This window comes from Mizuhopecten yessoensis, unplaced genomic scaffold (genome assembly GCF_002113885.1).
Source record: "Mizuhopecten yessoensis strain PY_sf001 unplaced genomic scaffold, ASM211388v2 scaffold1539, whole genome shotgun sequence".
Lineage (NCBI taxonomy): Eukaryota > Metazoa > Mollusca > Bivalvia > Pectinida > Pectinidae > Mizuhopecten > Mizuhopecten yessoensis.
In genome coordinates this window covers 410,971-431,977 of record NW_018404097.1, presented here as the reverse complement: position 1 = coordinate 431,977, position 21,007 = coordinate 410,971, and the positions used below count along the sequence as shown (strand labels likewise).

At 34.7% G+C, this 21,007-nt stretch overlaps 2 protein-coding genes across 2 annotated transcripts; one reads left to right on the top strand and one right to left on the bottom strand.

Moving 5' to 3' along the window:
* Window positions 1-10: 10 nt before the first annotated feature.
* LOC110464490 (E3 ubiquitin-protein ligase TM129-like) lies at window positions 11-4,716 on the top strand. The gene is made up of 4 exons (XM_021519741.1): window positions 11-320; window positions 2,585-3,059; window positions 3,417-3,576; window positions 3,896-4,716. Exons 1-4 carry the CDS (start codon window positions 110-112, stop codon window positions 4,148-4,150), a joined length of 1,101 nt encoding a protein of 366 aa, XP_021375416.1. The 5' UTR covers window positions 11-109; the 3' UTR covers window positions 4,151-4,716.
* Window positions 4,717-4,812: 96 nt separating this feature from the next.
* LOC110464499 (DNA polymerase nu-like) lies at window positions 4,813-20,870 on the bottom strand. Its single transcript, XM_021519754.1, has 23 exons — window positions 20,778-20,870; window positions 20,412-20,587; window positions 19,150-19,816; window positions 18,860-18,903; window positions 18,130-18,257; window positions 16,781-16,966; window positions 16,293-16,337; window positions 15,817-15,938; window positions 15,298-15,404; window positions 14,020-14,123; window positions 13,278-13,493; window positions 12,425-12,505; window positions 11,876-12,031; window positions 11,410-11,593; window positions 10,758-10,838; window positions 10,139-10,253; window positions 9,244-9,326; window positions 8,826-8,897; window positions 8,551-8,610; window positions 8,094-8,204; window positions 6,983-7,061; window positions 6,013-6,080; window positions 4,813-5,274 (listed from the first exon to the last, which is right to left on the bottom strand). Exons 2-23 carry the CDS (start codon window positions 20,554-20,556, stop codon window positions 5,138-5,140), a joined length of 2,991 nt encoding a protein of 996 aa, XP_021375429.1. The 5' UTR covers window positions 20,557-20,587; window positions 20,778-20,870; the 3' UTR covers window positions 4,813-5,137.
* Window positions 20,871-21,007: the final 137 nt, after the last annotated feature.

The window sequence follows — 21,007 nt, the reverse complement described above, 5'->3', positions numbered from 1 at the left end:
AGCGTTTCATTTGGTATATCAATAGAAAAATAATGACACGAAAGTTAATTCTATCGTAGAAAAACAGCAAATTCTTCATGTTTGAAACTATCGCGAAAAGGAAAAAAGTATGACACAGCCGACAGTTGACGTCCTATTCACATTATTTTATGTTTTTTTCTCATTCTGTTTGATGTCTCCGCCATCCGAGTTTGTTTCTGCTGGAATAACTATCCAGAATCTGCTGTCAAATTACCTTGGCAGTGAAGAAATGCATTTTATATATTATCACATCAAACGTACAACAGCAACAGTAGTGATCCACTCATTTTTCCCTTTGGGTAAGACTGTTTCACAATTTCTGTTTGTTTTATCGATACGTTGTTTAACAGCCTGAAAGAGAGTGCATGGCCTGGATGCGAACCCAGGATTTCCGGGCCCGTTCTCATTCTCAAGCATGTATTTTGTACTCAAGCCTAATTTCTTGTTCCCGTTATAAATTATGAAGATATCTTATTTCTTCAATGATTTTGGGAAAAAATTAAGAGACTTAAAAGCCAAATACTGTTTTCAATGTTTACATTTGACTTTTTGATTGTTTGGCATGATTTAAGCGACTTACAAGAAAATCAGTTTGAGCACAGAATCCATGCTTGAGCATGAGAACGGTTTCATGAATATGGGCCCCGAACTCTTACACAGACTTTTAATCAATTGAGCTTTCTGGTCGCCGGTGATTAACCCATCACAATTCCGCTACACAGCCTATTGTTGTGATCAGTCAAATGTGTATGACAACCGTTCTTAAGAGTGTGACAGATTTGTATTGTATGTAGAGAATATCTAGCAGTGTCTTCAGTAATACCAAATATATCTTCCACAAGTGCGCAGAAAATAGTTCCCCCATGATAGGTAACAGATCTGATAATTATGGGAAGTGAAATGGACAGGTTTTCTCGGGCCTGCATATTGTCACGGAATTGCGATCTTAAAGTATGTGGTATTGTCAACCTCTTCCCCACTGTAAACCATATAGACTCATCCAAATCAATGCATGGTTGAGTTTACTAAAGTTACATAGGGATTAAAAGGTTACGTTTACCACACTTTGACCCTATGGGCCAATTGTATTTTTTCTTATGGTAGTTTGTAATGCAGTGTTTTGATTGGTCAAATATGAAAAAGTGATTAAATTAATCATTTTCAACATTTCACTGGTAAAAATGTAACAAATAGTACAGTTTGAAGTTATCAAACTTTGATAGAATGAGATGAAAATTAAAAGGTGTACATCTTTGAATTCCTCTTACCAAGTTTTTAAAAAAATGACCTCATGACTTTTTATGAAGATTATAGAAATATGGATTAGAACCTTTTGACAATCAGATTGAAGGAATTTAACTCTAATATGATCTTTACATTTTGTGAAAATAGGGAATATGGAATAGCCTTGATATGCCCTGCTGTATACAATTATGTTAAAATTATATAATGTGTCAGCAATATCTACAATGTTGATTTGATGTGCAATATATACTTCAAGGTGTTGTCTCCACTTTAATGAAAGTTGCAATCTTGATATGTCAACCTGTTATTTATATGTAATTTAAATATGACATTTGTCAAGTTGTAACCATATGATGACAGTTTTGTTTTATCATAAATTTAAAACAGTTTGTGGTGTGTATGTCATGTTTTACGCCCGTCAAATTTGACTGGAGTATTATGGTATGGCTTTGTCCGTCCATCCGTCCGTCCGGCGTAAACTTTTGTTTGTCTGACAGTCTTCTCCTACATTTTTCAACGGATCTCTTTGAAACTTTGTATACATTATAATCATGATATGAAGTTGTGTCTCCTTTAAAAGAATTTTGATTCGACAATTTTTTCAAAAGTTATTGCCCTTTGTTCATTTCAGTATTTGATTTTTGTCAGCATTCTCCTCCTACATTTTTCAACGGATCTCTTTGAAACTTGGTATACATTATAATCGTGATATGAAGTTGCGTCTCCCTTAAAAGAAATTTGATTCAACAATTTTTTTAAAAGTTATTGCCCTTTGTTCATATCAGTATTTGATTTTTTGTCCAGAGATCTCCTCCTACATTTTTGACAGATTTCTTTGAAACTTAGTAGGCTAATAATCATGATATGTTGTTGTGTTTCCTTGAAATGAATTTTGGTTCGAATTTTTTGCAAAAGTTATTGCCCTTTGTTCATTTCAGTATTTGATTTTTTTATCCAGAGATTTTCTCCTACATTTTTATAGCATGTCGGTTAACCACTCTTTTAATGATGCAGATCTTATTTCAATTTAAGAAAGTATATAACACTATATGGCATTCGGCTGGCGTATATTGTTCCGCCCCAAGGTACTCTTGTTTTTAATGTAATTTATGAGATAATTTCTTCACTCAAGAGATACAATTTCAAGTAATTTTAAACTGCATCAAAAAAGTTTTATCTCTTGTTTTGTGTGTTGGACAGTGGACTCCAAATTCCAAAATCCATGGTCATTGAATATGTTTAATCAAGTCAGTTACCATGACTTATATCAGTCCAGTCGTAAAACTGTGTAAGACTTGTTACTGATTCCTATTTACAGGTTACTATATTGGATCTGGATTGTTTTCCCCACAAAAAAACCTATTTGACCTATGGAGTTTATCATTGTTTTGGAGGACATATCTGGCTCTCAGCATTGCCATTATTCTGCTGGCATTACTCACAGCTTATTATTGGTCATTACGAAAGTGGAACAACCATCCAATAGCACAACAGCTTGGTTACCTGCAGGGAAACAACGATTCGTGGAGAACAGTGGCATCTTCCATCAATATTGAGTTCCGTCGTTTCGACAAGTTTACAACAGGACCCCATGGTCAGCGAGTCATTGTCACAGATTCCTGGGTGATAAAAACTGGAGCTTATTTCCTTCATGTTGCTCACCAGAATGACATCCATCTGACTCTGTCAAATTCTGAAGAACATTCGCTCTCATATGAAAACTTATCTTCTGTGCAATATATCAATTTTTCTGTATCAAGTGTTAATCCAAAAATAAAGCCTTTCACAATTAGGTAAGTATCATTAAACAGACATGCGTTAATTTCTGTTTTTAATTCCCTTGAAAAAAATAATGTTATCTATCAAGTGAATACTTGCAGCTGCAAGTTTTTTTTTCGTTTTCAAGAATCATTACCTCAGACCTAGGGTGTACATTCATATTTTATTGATGCTTTGAATTCCTAGCATGCGGAATCTTTCCCATGGCAAAGTTTGCTAGTATGAATTACTGAATACTCATGGAACAGAAAGGGGTTTCCTACTTCTTTTACAAGAATTATATAACACATCTTGAGCTTTCTACCATCAGTATTGTACACTCCTATCTGTCATCCATTTGAGTTGTACATGTGATGTTAATTTTGATACAGGTTAAACTCCCTGGAGTACCGTGACTTGAAGGATAAGTTGCAGACCCCAGTACGGAATGCAAGGAATGTGGTTATACAACAATCTCTCAGTGACAAGTTCCTGGAGGCCTTCAAGGATCAGATCAGAGACAATGTAGACTTCCACCCACCCCCTAGTTTGGTAAGACAATCACGATTTGTAGGAAATGATACATCTTCATTGGAGCCTTTACGACCCACAGAATATTTTCTTCTGACTAAACCTTGTACTAAATATAATGATAACATAAAAAATTGAAGAATATTATGAACAATGTATTCTAAAAACATAATATAATAAATTGAAAAATATAATGAACAATGCAAAAGTATTTAGTAACAAATGTTCGATTTATATAAGATCTATAAGGATCCTCTAAGGCTATGGTAGTTGACAGAGTTGTTTAAACAAATATATATGGTGTATTATCATGAAAATATTGGGCGCGTGCAATTTTCAGGAGATAGAGACATGTATTGGGTGTATGCAGAAACAAGCAGATGTAAAACTGGTGAAGCTCTGTGACAATGCCACTCAGGGAGACTGTGTCCAGTGTTTCTGTCGACCCATGTGGTGCCTCGAGTGTCTCAGTAAATGGTTTGCCAGTCGACAGGACCAGCAGCACCCGGAGACCTGGCTTGGCAGCAAGTCCCCCTGTCCCACATGTCGGGCTACCTTCTGTGTCCTTGATGTCTGCACCATCGTGAAAACATGAAACAGTCATTGAATAGCATATCATTCCGTTTGTGATGTTTGTTCTGGAAAGCTTGTTGAATGTTATATTATCTCAAGAGGTATATATGTAAGCTTTGTGTCCAGGGCTATGCATTGGCCAGATTTTTTAAAACACCATTGGAATCAACTCTTGTGTTGTGACTGAAGCAAAAATTTTAACAGAACCAGTTGGGACCAGACAGTTTAAGACATGTCATCATTTAGTTGGGAGAATTCCAAGAGTCACATGATCCTTTAACTCACAGATTCATTTTTGAAAAAGTGATGTTGAAGACACTTCATCATTTGAGATTTTGAATTCACATTGTGAAAACATGTATGTACTTGGCTAAAGTGATGCATCATCTGATAATTAAGCTTTAAATATTTCAGGAATTTTGTGCATTTTCACTGAGTTTTCTAGTGTAAAATATATGCCGCAATATTTTACTGATAAGGCTTTATTTGTAATTATAACAAAATGTCAGTTGTTTCATTCAAAATCTTATAAGATTTTATTGAAATTTTAGGCAACATGAGATTTTAATAAATTATTGTTTTTGGTAACATTAATGTCTTTGTATCCCTTTCATTCTAATTACCGCTGTTCTGTTCAGCTTGGTATAAAACTGAGAGGGAGGAAGAGACATGTTTTACTGACATATTTTTGGTGCTGTATATATACACTTAATCAAAACAGAACTGCTCCCGAGTCTCCCTTTTCTATAGAAATAGTTCTGGAGTCTCCTTTATTATATCAGAACTGTTCTCGAGTCTTTTTGTTTTAACAGAACTGTTGCTGGGTTTTATTTCTTCTATCCCGGAGTCTCCTGTTTTTGATCAGAATTGTTCCAGTCTCTTTTTCCCTATCAACTGTTCTTGAGTTCCCTCTTCTTCTTCTTTTTAATCATAATTGTTCCATCATTCTTGACTTTATCATATCTAATCTGCAGAAGTGAACAGACGTTCTCCAAATCCCTGGGTTTCATTAGAGTTTTCCAGAATCAAGGGGAGACAAATGTCCCCAGGTCTTTCCAGAACTCAGGGAAACTTTGATAGGAACTTTGAGGGTCACCATTTTCCCACAGAGAGTCACTTCATCCTCCATCACAGATTGTACCAGGCCTGGCAAAATGTCAACAACAGATTACTAAAATATGTTTTTTTTTATTACACACAAAGTGAATAGGAATAAAAAAAAATACAAATTATGCAGACCCTTGAAATACAAGGTGTTGAAGTAATTGTTCCTTTACTGTCTAGGAAGGATACCTAGTAAAGGGAATCCTTATTATTGACATTCAGGAATAAATGCCTTTTGAATTTTTGTCATAGCTATGTTTCAGTATTAAATGTCTGAAATGGTTGACCACTACTTAAGTACAGTTTACCTTTATACTTACATTGATTAGTAATACCCGATACTGTATGTACAAGTGTACATTGATTAGCAGTACCTGATATTGTATATACATTGATTAGCAGTACCTGATACTGTGCCTAGCATACACATTTTACATAACTATCAGGATTGCAAGTAGGTAAGCTCTATATACCCTACAATGAGTGATTGTCCTTATCATCATTCACAGGTTAAATATTGTGCTGCTGTAGATACTTTCATACAGTGAACACATTTCTTTATCATCCAGTAATCCACACACAAGTAAAGTAGTGAAATTCTAAATATCCTGTACAGATCTAGATACAATACACTGAACAAATGTCCGTATCACTACACACATTAAATACCAAAATTGGATACTCTACCATTCACTGAACAATTGACTTATCTATACACATGTTGAGTAGGTTGTGTAACTATAGTATCAGCCTTGTACAAATGTAGAGTATAACACATACTTCTGATGGAATTTAGATCTTCATCTGATACTTCTAGCAGGAGCTCATCATGAATCTGAACAACCAGTCTAACACAAAAAAAATATATAATATCCATTAGTTACAGTTTAAAATAGTTATCACTGCAAGTTATTACAATCAATTTTTATTTTCATTTAAGTTATTTTCAGTTAAGTAGTTTGAATTAACTGGAAAATATTTGGTTGAGACTCAAACTGATCTGAAAATATTTGTTGAACAACTCTAAAAGCATAACCATTTACTTCTATTTGATGGTTGAAAAGTAAAAGATGTTCAAAACTTAAGATACACGAAGTAAAAACATTAAAGGCAGATATATATGGATATAGATATTTCATGAATGTATCTAGGATAAAAAAAATGGTTTATAGAATATGTCTACAATAATGAATATGAAAATGAGAATATTACCCGACATTTTGGTGGGTGTGGATCTAGTGTGACCTGTGTGGATCTAGTGTGACCTGTGTGGATCTAGTGTGACCTGTGTGGCTCTATATTGTGACAGGAATTCATTTTAAATTCTGTAAGGTAACAGCAAGAGGGAAATGATGATACTTGAGGTTGAGTTTGGTGTGGCTCTGTAGGGCGACAGCGATGTAATGTTACTTGGTACTGTGGTGGGCACAGCTCTAGGGTTTCAGCAAGGGGGACATAATGTAACTTAATGTTGAGGTGGGTGTGGCTCTGTAGGGTGACAGCGATGTAATGTTACTTGGTACTGTGTTGGGCACAGCTCTGTAGGGTAACAGCAAGGGGGACATAATGTTACTTTATGTTGAGGTGGGTGTGGCTCTGTAGGGTGACAGCGATGTAATGTTACTTGGTACTGTGGTGGGCACAGCTCTGTAGGGTAACAGCAAGGGGGACATAACGTTACTTGATGTTGAGGTGGTTGTGGATCTCTAGAGTAACAGAGTGACAATAAACAGTGATGAAGATATGTTACCTGGCCTTTAGATGGGCGTGGCTCTGTAGGGTGTGCTCCACTTGTATCATGGCCGCTTTACACAAGTCAGCAGCTGAACCTGTAATACAGTTCAAACAGTAAGAATCTTGAAAGATATCTTTATACATTGTATATCAGTTTCACAGCAAAGCAAATGCTTACTAGTAAAGTGTAAAATATACATGGATTTGATGTGAACTGATATTTGTATGTTTACAATGGTAGTTTCAAAGTCGGATAGATGATGTTAAGTTACTTGGTTTTGTTGATGTTTCTTACAGTGAGTTCAAAACCTCTGGATAATTGCCATAGCCCAGTTGTTCAAAGATTTAATAGTTTAACAACACTTTTCTCAAAACTCATGTTAAAAATCTTGAAATACAAAAGTAAAACTTTAAACAGATTCAAAACTATATCCTTTAGACAAGAAACACATAACAATTATTTGTAAATTTAAAAATGTTTCTTGAAAAATCAAATCTTGAAATAAAAGTAAAGCAGACTTAACAGTTACATGTAGACCCAGAAGATTAGAATTAGAATGTAAACATAACAAATATATGTACAATGGTCACTAATAACTTAAATTTCATGTTGTGAAGCTTTATATATATACATATATATAATTAGTAGATCCCTAGAGGGAATTTCCCTTTAATAGCTCAGTGGTAGAGCGTCTGACTAGAAACCTGGAGATCAAAGGTTCAATCTCTGGTAGAAGATCACTATTCTCTTTCCTGTTACAAATGGTGTCCGTGGCCCTCCCTGTGGTGACAGGGAGTTAGAACCTGGGATGTGGTGTTCCGAGGGCGAACACATTCAAAAAGGGGGGAGTATAGTGTGGCAGGTTGTAATTGTACATCGGATTAAGATCGCCTTCTAGCTTTGAGCTAGAGGCAATTTCCCTTAAGCTCAGTGGTAGATCTAGATCTAGAGCATCCGACTAGGAACCTGGAGATCAAGGGTTCGACCCCCGGTGGAAGCACACTATTCTCTTTCCTGTTACAGTTATACTGTAGGGGTCATGCTGTCATGTGAAATCATGAGGGAATAAAAAAGTTCGGGAAGTTTAATGTTGGAGTTGCTTAATATATTATATAACATGATTAACCTTGAACACAGAAGTTGACTGCCTGCCTCTCTGCCTGGGCCCGTAGAACTGGTGATGGAGACTTGATGTTTGGTATTAGTCGTCGCCTTTTGAAAATTGTGGTGGTGAAACCTTTAATAATGATGAGAATAAACAGGAAGACAACTGATTTTAACCTTACTGATATTTTCATTTTTAAGGAAAATGTAATTTTTATGTCTTAGAATTTTGCTTAAGCATAGTCCTATATAATTGTCCCCTCTATCCTAATTTTGTTTCTTTACATTTACATGTTTTATAAGCATATCCGTGAAAAGATTGTCACCCTGAAGTTTAGTTATTAAAAAGTACATAATACACCAACCAGTGATAAGAGTGCACATCTAAATATATATAAATAAATATAGATGGTACATGTTATGAAGCAGTCTGATTGTGTATTGTAAATTTTCTGACCGAACACATGGTGTATACTCACCATTTCTCTGACAGAACTCCACACATTTCCTTGAGAACTGGCTGACAGCAGGGAACTTGACTGAGACATGAAAATACATAGAATTAATTTCCGAAATATTACTGACCCTTTACTCGTCATATTTTAACACAATTACATGTAGCTATTAAATTGTCATGTATTTACTAATTAACCAAGGTAGACAGATATAAAGAGACTTGACTTCTATATTTCTATAGACAAGCAACTAAGACAGCCATCATACAATGAGTATCCCAATACAAGATAAACCTTACCCAAAAAGCTGTCTATGATAGCCTTAGCATCATGGGTAGACATCTTGAGGTATTCTGCAAGCCGCTCCTTCCCTGAAAATGTATTCACATGTGCTGTAACTTATCACCTTATCCATTATGTGAATAGTTTGCAATGTACTTGTATGATAATAACTAAAACCTAAAACAAAATGTCTCCTTAATTGTTTTCAGGATTCCAATTACCAATAGTATACCTTACTTATCTTATTTCAAAAACTAAAATTCCAACTTTTTCTGACTTGATAAAATGAGGCTTGAAATGTGTGCTTGAACTTTTAAGAAATATACATGTTTAAGCATACATGAATTATAACTACATCAGTTAAGAGAATATAATTTGATATGATGTAACATCAGACTTAATCTCAGACTTTGGTGGTACTGAATTGTTGTATACCTGCCCCATACATGACTGAGTAGACCACTCTTTTTGTCTGTTCTCTTTCCTGTGTTGTAACAAGGCTAACAGGCTTAGACAACCTAATACAAAAAGGGAGATAAATCTGTATCACAACGCCATCATCTGATAATTACAAATAAATATTGCCAATTAATAATACATATAACTTTTAAATCACAACACAAAACCATCACATCACAATAAAAGACCATTAAGGCAATATGCATGTGATCACATATTCTTTCTGAGATATTAAATAAATTAAATGATTGACATTGTTTTTTACATAACCTCTGAATCAATCAAACGTAAAATATAAAATACTGGCTTCTAAAATATTCATTAGTGCATGGGCAAAACTGTCAGAAACATCTTCAGTTGTCAACATGATCGATAGATTGGAATTCAATTTTGGGATCTTTTTGTGTCCTTCATATAAACAGTTCAGAACCAAAGATATATTAAGGTCTGTTTTGTGATATTTTGATTAATTCTGAAGTACATTGTATTAACAAAAAAGAAAACAAAAGAAAACATTTTAAGAAATACATATGAAAACTTAAGGAGGTGCTGTATGGACAACATTCCATCTACAGTGACAGATAAACAGAAGACAATCTGATCACAGCTAGTATATATTATACTCCCCTAACCTTAATTATTGCATGTGAGTATAATCTGTTATAGACCCTTTCATCCCTAGGTAACTTTAGAAGACCTAGCTACTATGCATTGATCAAAATAGAAATTGACCCCTCCATGTTCCAATTTTCTTTTAATTTTACATAGAATGGCCCCTCTTAATTTTGATATTAACTAAAGCTGCTGAATTGGTCCAATGCTCTCAAATTCCAGGATCTTCCCTGGTAAAGAAAGGGTCAACATAACATACCATTGTGATGTAAGTTCTATGAAAATGTCTGTACTTCTAGATTCGGTAAAGATCTTCAACAGTGTAGGGTCATCAGCTAGGTGAGCTAGAAGGCGCAGCTCTATCTGCTGGAAATCTGTAAAATACAAGTACAAATATATAATATGTAATTCTCTGGTTTCCTTGAGTATGTGGGGTTGAATAATTATTATAGCCAACATACATGTGTGTCAAAATTTCTATATGGTAAAAGGTATAAGGTGTCATTATATTCATGGCCAACAATTCATTTATAGATCCTAAGATGTTTTTGTAATGTATATGTCTTCATGACATTTCAGTAAATTAGCACTATGAAATCATCATTTTTGCCTGATTCCTAAACCATAAGTACATGTAGATAATAATTACAGACCACTAAAAATGTTTATTGTGTAAAAGAAGGCGGACATTAAAACCTTCAATAAATAATATCAATAATTACAGTAGAATCAGTATACAATCGTACATGGTTGCAATTGTGGTTTATGGTAATAATAAAGATGTAAACAACACAAAATTAGGAAAACCCTTAGTTCACTGTTTATCATTGAACTGATTTACATGGTATTAATGAAGAGTTTTACTCGTACTGACTGACCTGCTGCAAGGAAGGACCAGCCATCATGGCTGATGAAAGAATCCCGGGGAAATATCTCTACTCTGTCACCACTCTTCTTCCCTACAATTATCACAAACTATATATGTCAAGAAAAACTTGGTGCAGTCTTGTGTGTCTGATAATGAAAAGTTTCCATTCAAACTGCTTGATGTTTCAAGGTAAAGAATGCATGTACATGTAGGTCACACTATCTTATTACCATTGGCACTGTTATGAAAAAGATATTTTGTTTTAAGTCATTTTCTACTGAAACAATATATCCAAAAAGCAAAAACTATACAGAGGTCAAACTCAGTTCATATCCAATCACACACTTATATTCAAATGTGTTATCCAGGATTTATACATGTATAGCAGCAAAATAAGAGTTGAATACATATATTGACAAGGGAAGTAATTTGGGCATAAAACTATCTTGCTGCTTAATCTTCTATAGAAGGAGAATACTGTCAAAGAAACAACAGTTCAGTGGAATTTTTCTTCATGGCAATAACTTGTGCAGTGGTACTTTTTACCTTATATAGGTAATATGTACAGCTAGTCTGACATACTGTCAATTCAAACAGGGTGAAGAAAACCTGCTGTTCAAAAATATGTAATGTTTCTGATCTTTTTTCAATGAAGAATCTACCTACAATGTAGTTGTTGGTGTAGTCAGATATTACTGTAGATGTTTTGGGGATAGCCTGTATGTTGGGCTGATAGGAAGATAGTCGGCCAGTGGCTGCTGATGTCTGATCCCAGTGGGTAGAGATGTACCCCTCTCGCACACATGACATCATCCCCTCTACATAGGTAGACTTCAGCTTCTGTACCTATGAACATTCAGTGACAAATAATGAGGAATATATGTCCAATTTCAATAGAATGCTAAATTTCCCTAATTCATAAAGGAACAGATTGTAGCAAAATTCCGGTAAAAAAAATACTGACATTGATTATACACAAGTTAACATTTATATCAACAGAAAAAAAAATCATCTGTCAATTTAATATTGTATTTGAAAGAATATACACAATCTGTTTTTTTCTGGCAAGTGGGCAGTTCTATTTATAGCTCAAAATTATGAACAGGACAGTCGGGAAATGTACTTTACCTGACGGTACTCCAGTATAATGGCTGGGAGGCAATGAGTGCCCACCAACTGACTCAGGACAGCCTCTGATGTAGATATCTGGTGTCCAATGTTTGTCTTTGCCAGCCGCTTACCTCCTGGTAGCTTCTTGTCAAGTTTTAGTTCCTCAAATAACACCTGAAAAAGCATTTTTTTAATTGAAAAGTCAAATTTTAAAATTTTAAAAGCATTCTGTGTTATATATTGTGTATTGTAACTGGTGAATTTGGATTTTGAACAAGTTTAAGTAAAACATATGTTTACATTGTAAAAAGTTTATACTGAACTAACACTTACCAAATATCAAAATCACTCGGTTCTAACAATTTATTTCCAATTAATAATATAACATTGAAATATATTGGCAGTAGAAGTCTGTACTAACCCTTAGTATATACACAGCACATTCAAATAATGTACAGGCAGGTGTATTGTGGATGAAACAGTGTCTCGGCTATGTAACATACAGTGGACAGATGGAGGTATATCTGCTAGGATAGATACGTGTACATTAATCCAATGGGTAATTACCTGCCGTAGCTGTGCTGGGCTGTTGATTAGGAACGGATGACCAGCATTTGAAGGAATTGAAGACTCAAATTTCACGAACTGCTGTGACACTGACCTAGAGAAACAGACCTGTCAGGCTGTGTGTAGTATGTGCCATTGCTATCTTGTCATAATAGCCACATGAAGTGTTTTTTTTTATAAATGTCCAAAAGTGACATTCTGACTAGACAAAATTTAAACACCAAAATTTTGATTTAAATCTTAACACCTCCCTATATTTTTTTTCATTTGGGATCTTTTAATCTACAAGTAACTCTAAAAAGCAAACATATTAAGTATACAAATTCAAATAAAGTGTTTAATAACTTCATCTAACAAATAGTTGTCCTTGAATTTTAACTTTTTACCAGATGGAACCTTGACAATACCAGAGCCTAGAATTATGATGTTGCAGAATGGAACTTTCACAATACCAAGGGCTTAATAAAGGATAGTTATAGCATTGCATTCATTGGAGACTGACCTTGACAATACCAGCGCTTATTTGTAAACTTGCTAGAAGAAACTTACATAAAGAATACACCATTTACAAGTTTTCCTTTGAAGACATGAGACTGAGCTCAAGAAATCCAGAGCCAAGAACTTGCATTTCTAAGCTAATAACTATTTGTGTGTCTGACCTTGAGATACCAGGGCACATTATTTTACTGACTATTTTTAAGATTTAATTATGAAATAGCGAAAATGTTTGTAGAAGTTTTTTAAATTTTACTTTTAATAAACTGAGAAGCTTAACTGCCTTGGGAGTTATGACCTTAAGCAAACCGTTTGTCTGAGCTAGAGATATATTGAGCTATGTCCTTGAGACACTGACCTTGAGGACGTCTGAGAACCTGAGCATAGTATCAGAGTCTACCCTGAGAGGGCGGAGCTCCATGGCTGCCAGGAGAGGTAGTAGCTTCATTTCTACACAGCAGTACAGGACCCATAGGTCTCTGGCTACCAGCTTCTGGTACAGACACTTCATCAGCTCTGACAGTAGACACATGTCCTCCCTCAACACATCTACAGCACTGCTCAACACATGCTCCTGTCAGAGGTCACATACTATTGTAATTGTTTCATATATATATTATATACATACTAATAATAATGATTGTGTTATTGATTTCAACCAAACCTCTACTGAAGTTTTTGTTTCTTTCAAATATTGAAAATGAGAAATCACATTAACCTTTTGTACATGCGAACATCTTTCCAAATTTCCTTGTTTTAAAATAATGTTAAATTATTCTGCTTACCATTACTAAGCTTTCAAGCATGTAATTGTTTGATATATAATATTATACACATAATAATGATTGTGTTATTGATTTCAACCAAACCTCTACTGAAGTTTTTGTTTCTTCCAAATATTGAAAATAAGAAATGACATTAAGCTATTGTACATGTGAACATCTTTCCAAATTTCCTTGTTTTAAAATAATGTTAAACTATTCTGCTTTCCATTACTAAGCTTTCAAGCATTACTGTAACTCTTTCCTTGCATCAATTCCTGTTTCTACTTTTTAAGGTATCATTAAATTAAAGGAGAATAACCATTATTAAAAACATACCTTCCAAGTGAGACAGACAAGTGACAGACTTTTGTGAAATGTCACATTTTCACAGTCAGGATCCATCAACCAGGCGGCCACAACAGGATCAAACACAGCAACATCTACAAAGTAACAAAACAACATCAAACACAACCAGTGGCAAATGGTATGCAAACTAGTGACTTTAGAGGGCAATGAGGCTGCTGGAAGTTTCTGTTTCTGACTTACTTCACCTCAGTTGGCACTCCTCTGGGGACATTGTGGACCCTTGTGATGCTATTATTCACAATGGTACCAACGTGACCATACATATATAATACTAATAGTCTTTATGTCATCAAGATTGATACATAATTTTTAGCTCACACGATTGATCATGTGAATTCTGCTATCAGTCTTTGTCCATGCCCATTATCAATTAACCATTTACTTCTAAGAACAGCTGCAGCGATTGACTCAATACTTATGCAGTGCATTAGTCCTGGATAAGATTCCAACCTAACATTTTTATTTCATGTCAATCCATAAATCCAAGATGCCATTATACATCTTTGATGTCTTTTACAGAATGGTTACAGCAATTGAGTCCAAATTGAGATATAGTGTTCCTTATGAGGTCCCAATAAGAACACTTGTAGAAATTGACTCATAACTTGATTCAGATATATTTTTCTTATGTGGTCCTGGCTAAGTGTTCTTTGCTTTTGCTGTTGCGGCAAGAAGATGAATGACCAGGGCCCGTATTCATGAAACTGTTCTCATGCTCAATCATGGATTTTGTGCTCAAACCAATATTCTTGTAATTCACTTAAATCATGTCAAACGATCAAAACGTCAAATGAAAAAATTGAAAACAGTGTGCGACTTTAAGTCTCTTCTAAGTTTTTCCAAGTCATTGAAAAAAAAAAAAATTATCAAGTTATAACCGGTACAAGAAATTAGGCTTGAGCACAAATTCCATACTTGAGCATGAGAACGGTTTCATGAATACAGGCCCTGGACTCTGATCATGATTGGCGGAGACATTTTTAATTTCATTTTAAGAACAGCTGCAGTGACTGATTTCAAACTCAGTACAAAAATTCTAGTTGGCCCAAGGCCCAAGAAACTAATGCATTCATTGAAGCCTCTTTGGAAACTATTAAACCCAGGTGAACTACTCTGTAAGACTGACTTTTTAAAGAAATATGTAGCATCATTTCTATTGAACAAACGTTTTAGTTTACCCAGTTATGCTGAATAAACTTGTCCTAATATCCCATTTAATAACTTAAAACTAGTCCTTGGAGTATTTACCAATTATAAAATGGACATTGAACTCTTTCATCAATATAATTAAAAAGATCTTGGCATCACAGCAAATCTTTCGGTGTTGGTTTGACACCAAGTCCTTCCAGAACACTCTAAAATGAAGATATTAATTACCTGGCATAAGATAATAAATATTCTGCAAATATTGAACAACAAACAAACAGACCAATAAACTGAACCAGTAATGTTTCAGGGGAGTCATATGCATCAGTGAGAAAGTCTGCATGTATTATATTATGACCCCAGCCTGAGGGATGACATCAAAATGAACATTATTGTCAAAAAAGGATGTACAGTAAATGCTATTACAGTATATTCTCTTGATCTAAGTAGGACTTTGATTTCAGTTATAGAAATACTAGACATTAAATATGGGGTCACATTAAAATTTAGGATGGGTCACAATCAAACCCATAACAATCACAAGTTAAAAAATTCTATATGGTGTTTCACATGCGAACTGAATAACCGGTATGCATTTGATCAATTTTTGCGATTCAAAACCTGATATGTGTGTCACGTGAGTCTTTGTTGTGATCCTGGCCAGGTAAAGGAAACAGCCACACCTTCGCTCCATGAGGAGGCCCATTACCTCCTTCACAGCCACACACTGCCACAGACTGTACCTGTTCAAAAACAATACAATTTAATTTGGAATACAATTTAAGCTTGGTAGGTCAGTAAAACTCAGATACCAAAGACGATAGGTGCAGGAACATTTCAAGATAACAATTCATAATTTAAAACAAAGTTTGAATGTATTAGAAATAACCTGCTTTAGTCTTAGTCTTTAGTCTGAAATAGTCTTCATGAAAAGTTCAACGGAGTAGTTCCAACCACATATTACAATATGAACAATGAGATATCATAATAATGAGTATACTTCTGGGAACTTAAATAATATCGGGTGATTCAAAACTCCTAATGTCAAACAATGACAAAGCACAGGAGGAGTTATTATATCTTTTTTTCAAAATTACCTCAGATGTCCATTGCTTCTGTCTGAAAATTCCTGTTGACTTCTTCTGGAAAAAGAAAAATAACAGATGACAATTAGCTTTATGAATACAGGCAGTTGTTACCTAGTGTGTTTTCCAAAATTACTTTGAGATGACAATAACATCTAAGCCGTATAAATAAGGACAACAGTTTATGCCATACCCCAATTTGAGATGACAACAACGACGATGACAACAATAAAGTCTGATAGCTTAACCCTTACATTTACCTTAGTTTGAGCAGCACTGATGTCACGTAGCTACCTTTACCTTAGTCTGAACAGCACTGATGTCACGTAGCTACCTTTACCTTAGTTTGAACAGCACTGATGTCACGTAGCTACTCTTTCCTTAGTCTGAACAGCACTGATGTCACTTAGCTACCCTTGCTTTAGTTTGAGCAGCACTGATGTCACTAAGCTACCCTTTCCTTAGTCTGAACAGCACTGATGTCACTTAGCTGCCCTTACCTTTGTTTGAGCAGCATTGATGTCCCTTAGCTGTGTAGAACCGTTTTTGTACACAAGAGTTATCAGCACCTCTTGGGCAGATAATAAGGTTTGGAGGACATTTCTTAGATCCTGGTCACTCAATCTTGTCACTTCCCTGGCTGTGTGCTGCCTACTGACTGCTAACACCTTGTGTGTTTCTGAAGTCTTCAAAATACATATTACATAGTGATTCTGTGCTATATCACTTAAAATATACTATGTGTGCACATGTTTTTTTCTAAAATATATAGATATGCAATTGCATTTTATTTTATTTGTATGGTTTTTATTTGTTGCAGAAAAGATCAAGATCATTCATTTAGTAAGTGCTTCTCTTAAAACCCAGAACTATGGACATTATCCCATGAACACTCCTGTTTCTTATTACGCAATCATCACACAAAAATCTCGCTAAAATTCTTACTTTATATATGCATTTTTAACTATATTACATATAAATTAGAATTCCAATTGCTTGCTATATCAAAAATAGGATTGACAACTGATATCAATGTTTTACTTTTTACACAAGCAATGTACGTATTAAACGTGTCGAAACGTTTCAAGACTGACTGGTAAAGCCTCGGGTTTTACCAAATTTGAAACCCCTCTGGTGGAATGTCCCTATCCTACACCCTTGGGCATGATAAAGTATTTTTCTCTCATTCCAACCACCAGAATAAGCTCAGAAACCATAAAAATGCGTTTGGACTGGCCACCATTTTGAAAACATAAATTTTTCCCCTGAGCTTTTTAGACGAAAACAAATTAGCCAGACAGATTTTTCAGAACCCATATTTGCAAAACAATGTTTGCGCAGAAAAATCAATCACATCTCTTTTACACGTGCAGTAAATATATCATAAAAGGTTTTAATTTCATCACGTCGTCTTTTCTGCATTGCGGCATCGAAGAGTTCCAAATTTGTGACATCATGTCAATGTTGAGCCATTGTGACATCAGGTCACGTGAAATGGGGTGTAAGATAGAAATTTCTTACACTCTTTTCTTACCCTGGACAGCTCTATCTTACACACAGGGAAATGAGAGAAAATTATATAGCTTGACCGAGGCTTTACCAGTCCGTCTTGAAACGTTGCGCCACGTTTAATACGTACATTGTTTGTGTAAAAAGTAAAACTTTGATATCCCATATTTCCAAACTAATGAATCTTGTTGAAAATAATTGACAACTCTTTTATCTTAAATAGGATATTGTAATGTGGGCTGCCAGGGTTGAATGTTCAACTTTCAGTAAAATAGGTGGTCTCATGTAGATATAGCTATAATAGGCTTGCAACAAGAATAAGTAAGAAATCATATTTGACTTGATCATCCATAATCTTCTTCTGCTTTTTATAAGGAGTACTAAAGTGTGCAGATGAGTATTTTCTGTCAGTATCAAGGCAACTTGTAGTAGATCCCTCCGATGCGTTAATCGGTACACCAGACTGTCCTAAAAATCAGGAAAATGTACATTTGTGTAACATACATCAATATGCATATTTTTGTGAATTTATGCAAAAATAAATACATATTACAAGAAAGAAGATTAGAAAACAAGAATAATACTTACAGTAATTGCTCTTCCCTGGTTATAGCAATTGTAATCAAGGTCATTAGTTAATATTAATTCCTTTAAATACGTTAAGATATATGATGATTCAGAATCAGAAAAATGAATTAAATAAAAGCTTCAACTTTATCCTTAAATTTATATCTTCCATATTACAAGCTAGATAAAAGTATAAGGCTCTGATTTACTGAACAACATTTAAATCATAATTAACTGTAATTTCCTCTAAAAAAAATACATTTATAAAGTCATCTGAAATTTATATATGCTCAGGGCTTTCAATGCCCTTTTGACTCCCTAAATGGGCATTGACTCTTGGGTTTGTAAGGAAATATCTAACTTGACATGTGTTTTGACCTCCAGATTTCAAGCAATATCTTATTTGACTTCTAAACTGCTAAGTGTCAAGGGTCAACTGAAAGACCTGATGCTACACAGTTTCATTGAGATGTCTCAGCAGCAAAAATAATAACAATACTTACTTTTATGATGTTCTCTTTTATCCTGTTTCATTTGTATGTCTTTCCTTAAATTAAATCATTAAATGGCAGGATGAGGAACTGAATAAAGAAATAATCCAGATAAAAAATTATCTTTACTCAAATTTTTTTTTTTTATTTAAATCTTGAAAATATAATCATTATACACTCAAACATATCTTTTGTGACCTTAATTCACACAGAAGTTTTTTTTTTGTAAATCATTATTTCTTTGTCCAAGATAATTTCATATTATCATTTTGATATAATCAAAACTGAATTTGTCATTGTACCTTATTATCATGTGTTGTTTCAGCCTGGCTGAAATAGAAGACTTTCCCTGGGCTGGACCTGTACATGTGTTTGTCACCATTGATTGTCTGCTCTGCCTTGTATCAGTTGTACAATTAGGAGAATTTCCAGGTGAAGCAATTCCTCGCATATTATCCGATGGAATTTTAAAATCACTGGCATATACTGCCTCTTTCTCCAAAGTATTCGTAGAACAAATACTGTGACATTTCTCATTATTCCCCAATAAAGGTGAACCTTCAAAAGTTGTTTTTTCATACCTCCATGAATCACCTTTATCTTGTTGAAATAAGATGTCTGTATCAGTATCCTCAAAATTTGTATTTGGCAATGCAGCATCTGGCTGTTCCATGCTGATGTCTGTAAGAGCAGAATTTTTGGACGACTCTGATACCAACATAGTTGATGAATGACTACTTTCAGGTATAGGGCCACTATTATTCACCCTTACAGAATGTGCATTTGACTTTCCACACACTGTCCTCTCCAACTGGTTAGACAATGAGTTAATGTAAACATCTCCTGGCTCTAAGGTGGAGGATGATGGACCTGGCAATATACTGGCAGTCTGTCTAGTTTGTGAAGAACTGAAAATCACACCAGGTAGAGCTCCAAATCTCCTCTCATACATCTGCTGGTAATAGGTCCCTACAAACAACTTCTTCATATCAGTACTGCACATTTCACCACAAAGGAAGTAATAAAAACTTTCTAACCATAGACCATACTTACCAACTCTCTCTATTTTGGAGGGAGACTCTCGATTTTGGACCCTTAAACTGAGCATTTTCAACCAGTGAATTTGCTAAATTATTCAGTATTATCTAAGATCTGATGATTTCATCTGAAAGAACAACGTTATTTGTTACCTGGGGTATTTTTCACAAATTTTATTTATGCTTTTAATTCTGAGCATGTGCAATCCCATGGAAATTTCAAAAAGTTGGCAAGTACAGTGTACAATAGGTTTGTATTTTTTCCAAGACATTAGTGGTACTTACCTCTTTGAAAAATGAAGTAAAATTAAAAGCAGACATTGTTTTTGAAATCTTTATTTAGGTGATCGACAATGAGGTATATGGAAATAGGTACAGGTGAAGTATGGTATTAAAGTATAAGAAGTTAAAGAACAAAACACTTTTAAAAAATGTGTGTTTAATTTTGTGATACTACAAACATTGTCAAAATGTGGTTGAGTTACAAGTGAGTACAATCACTGATGTTTTTCCTACATACATATTACCTGGTTGCTCTTGAGTGTTTTGTTGTTTTCTCTGTTCGTTGTATTGTCTGTATATGCCTTTCATCACAAGCTGGGCATCATCAGACAGATGACAGAAGCGATCTAGCTGAGGAGGGGCCGAGACTGGCCTCCACACGGGACTCATGGCAGAGGAAATCTAATTAATCTACCTCTGTCTGAAAAGAAGACATTTGTACTGTTATTATAGAATCTACTAAAATAAGAAATGTATCTCATTGAAAATATCTTCGGCACATTTTATGCACAGGAAAGTAAATATATCAGGTTTTTTCTGCCAACCTTACAATTCTGCAAACAAGGGACATGTAAATGCACATAAGCTTGTTAGGGATAACCTTTACATACCTGGGGCTCGACTCTAATTGATGCAGACGACACTATTTCTTGTTTACACTTATTGCCCGCATACTGTACTGTAACATAGTTATCTCCCTTTTATTTTATGGATTTCCGGGGAAAGTATTTTCCCGCGTTATGAATGAACATCACTTTGTAATGATTAGGCCTAAGTATCGTCTAGTCACCCGTTTTCGCGCGTTATGTATTTCCGCGCAGACATTTTATCAAGCTATATC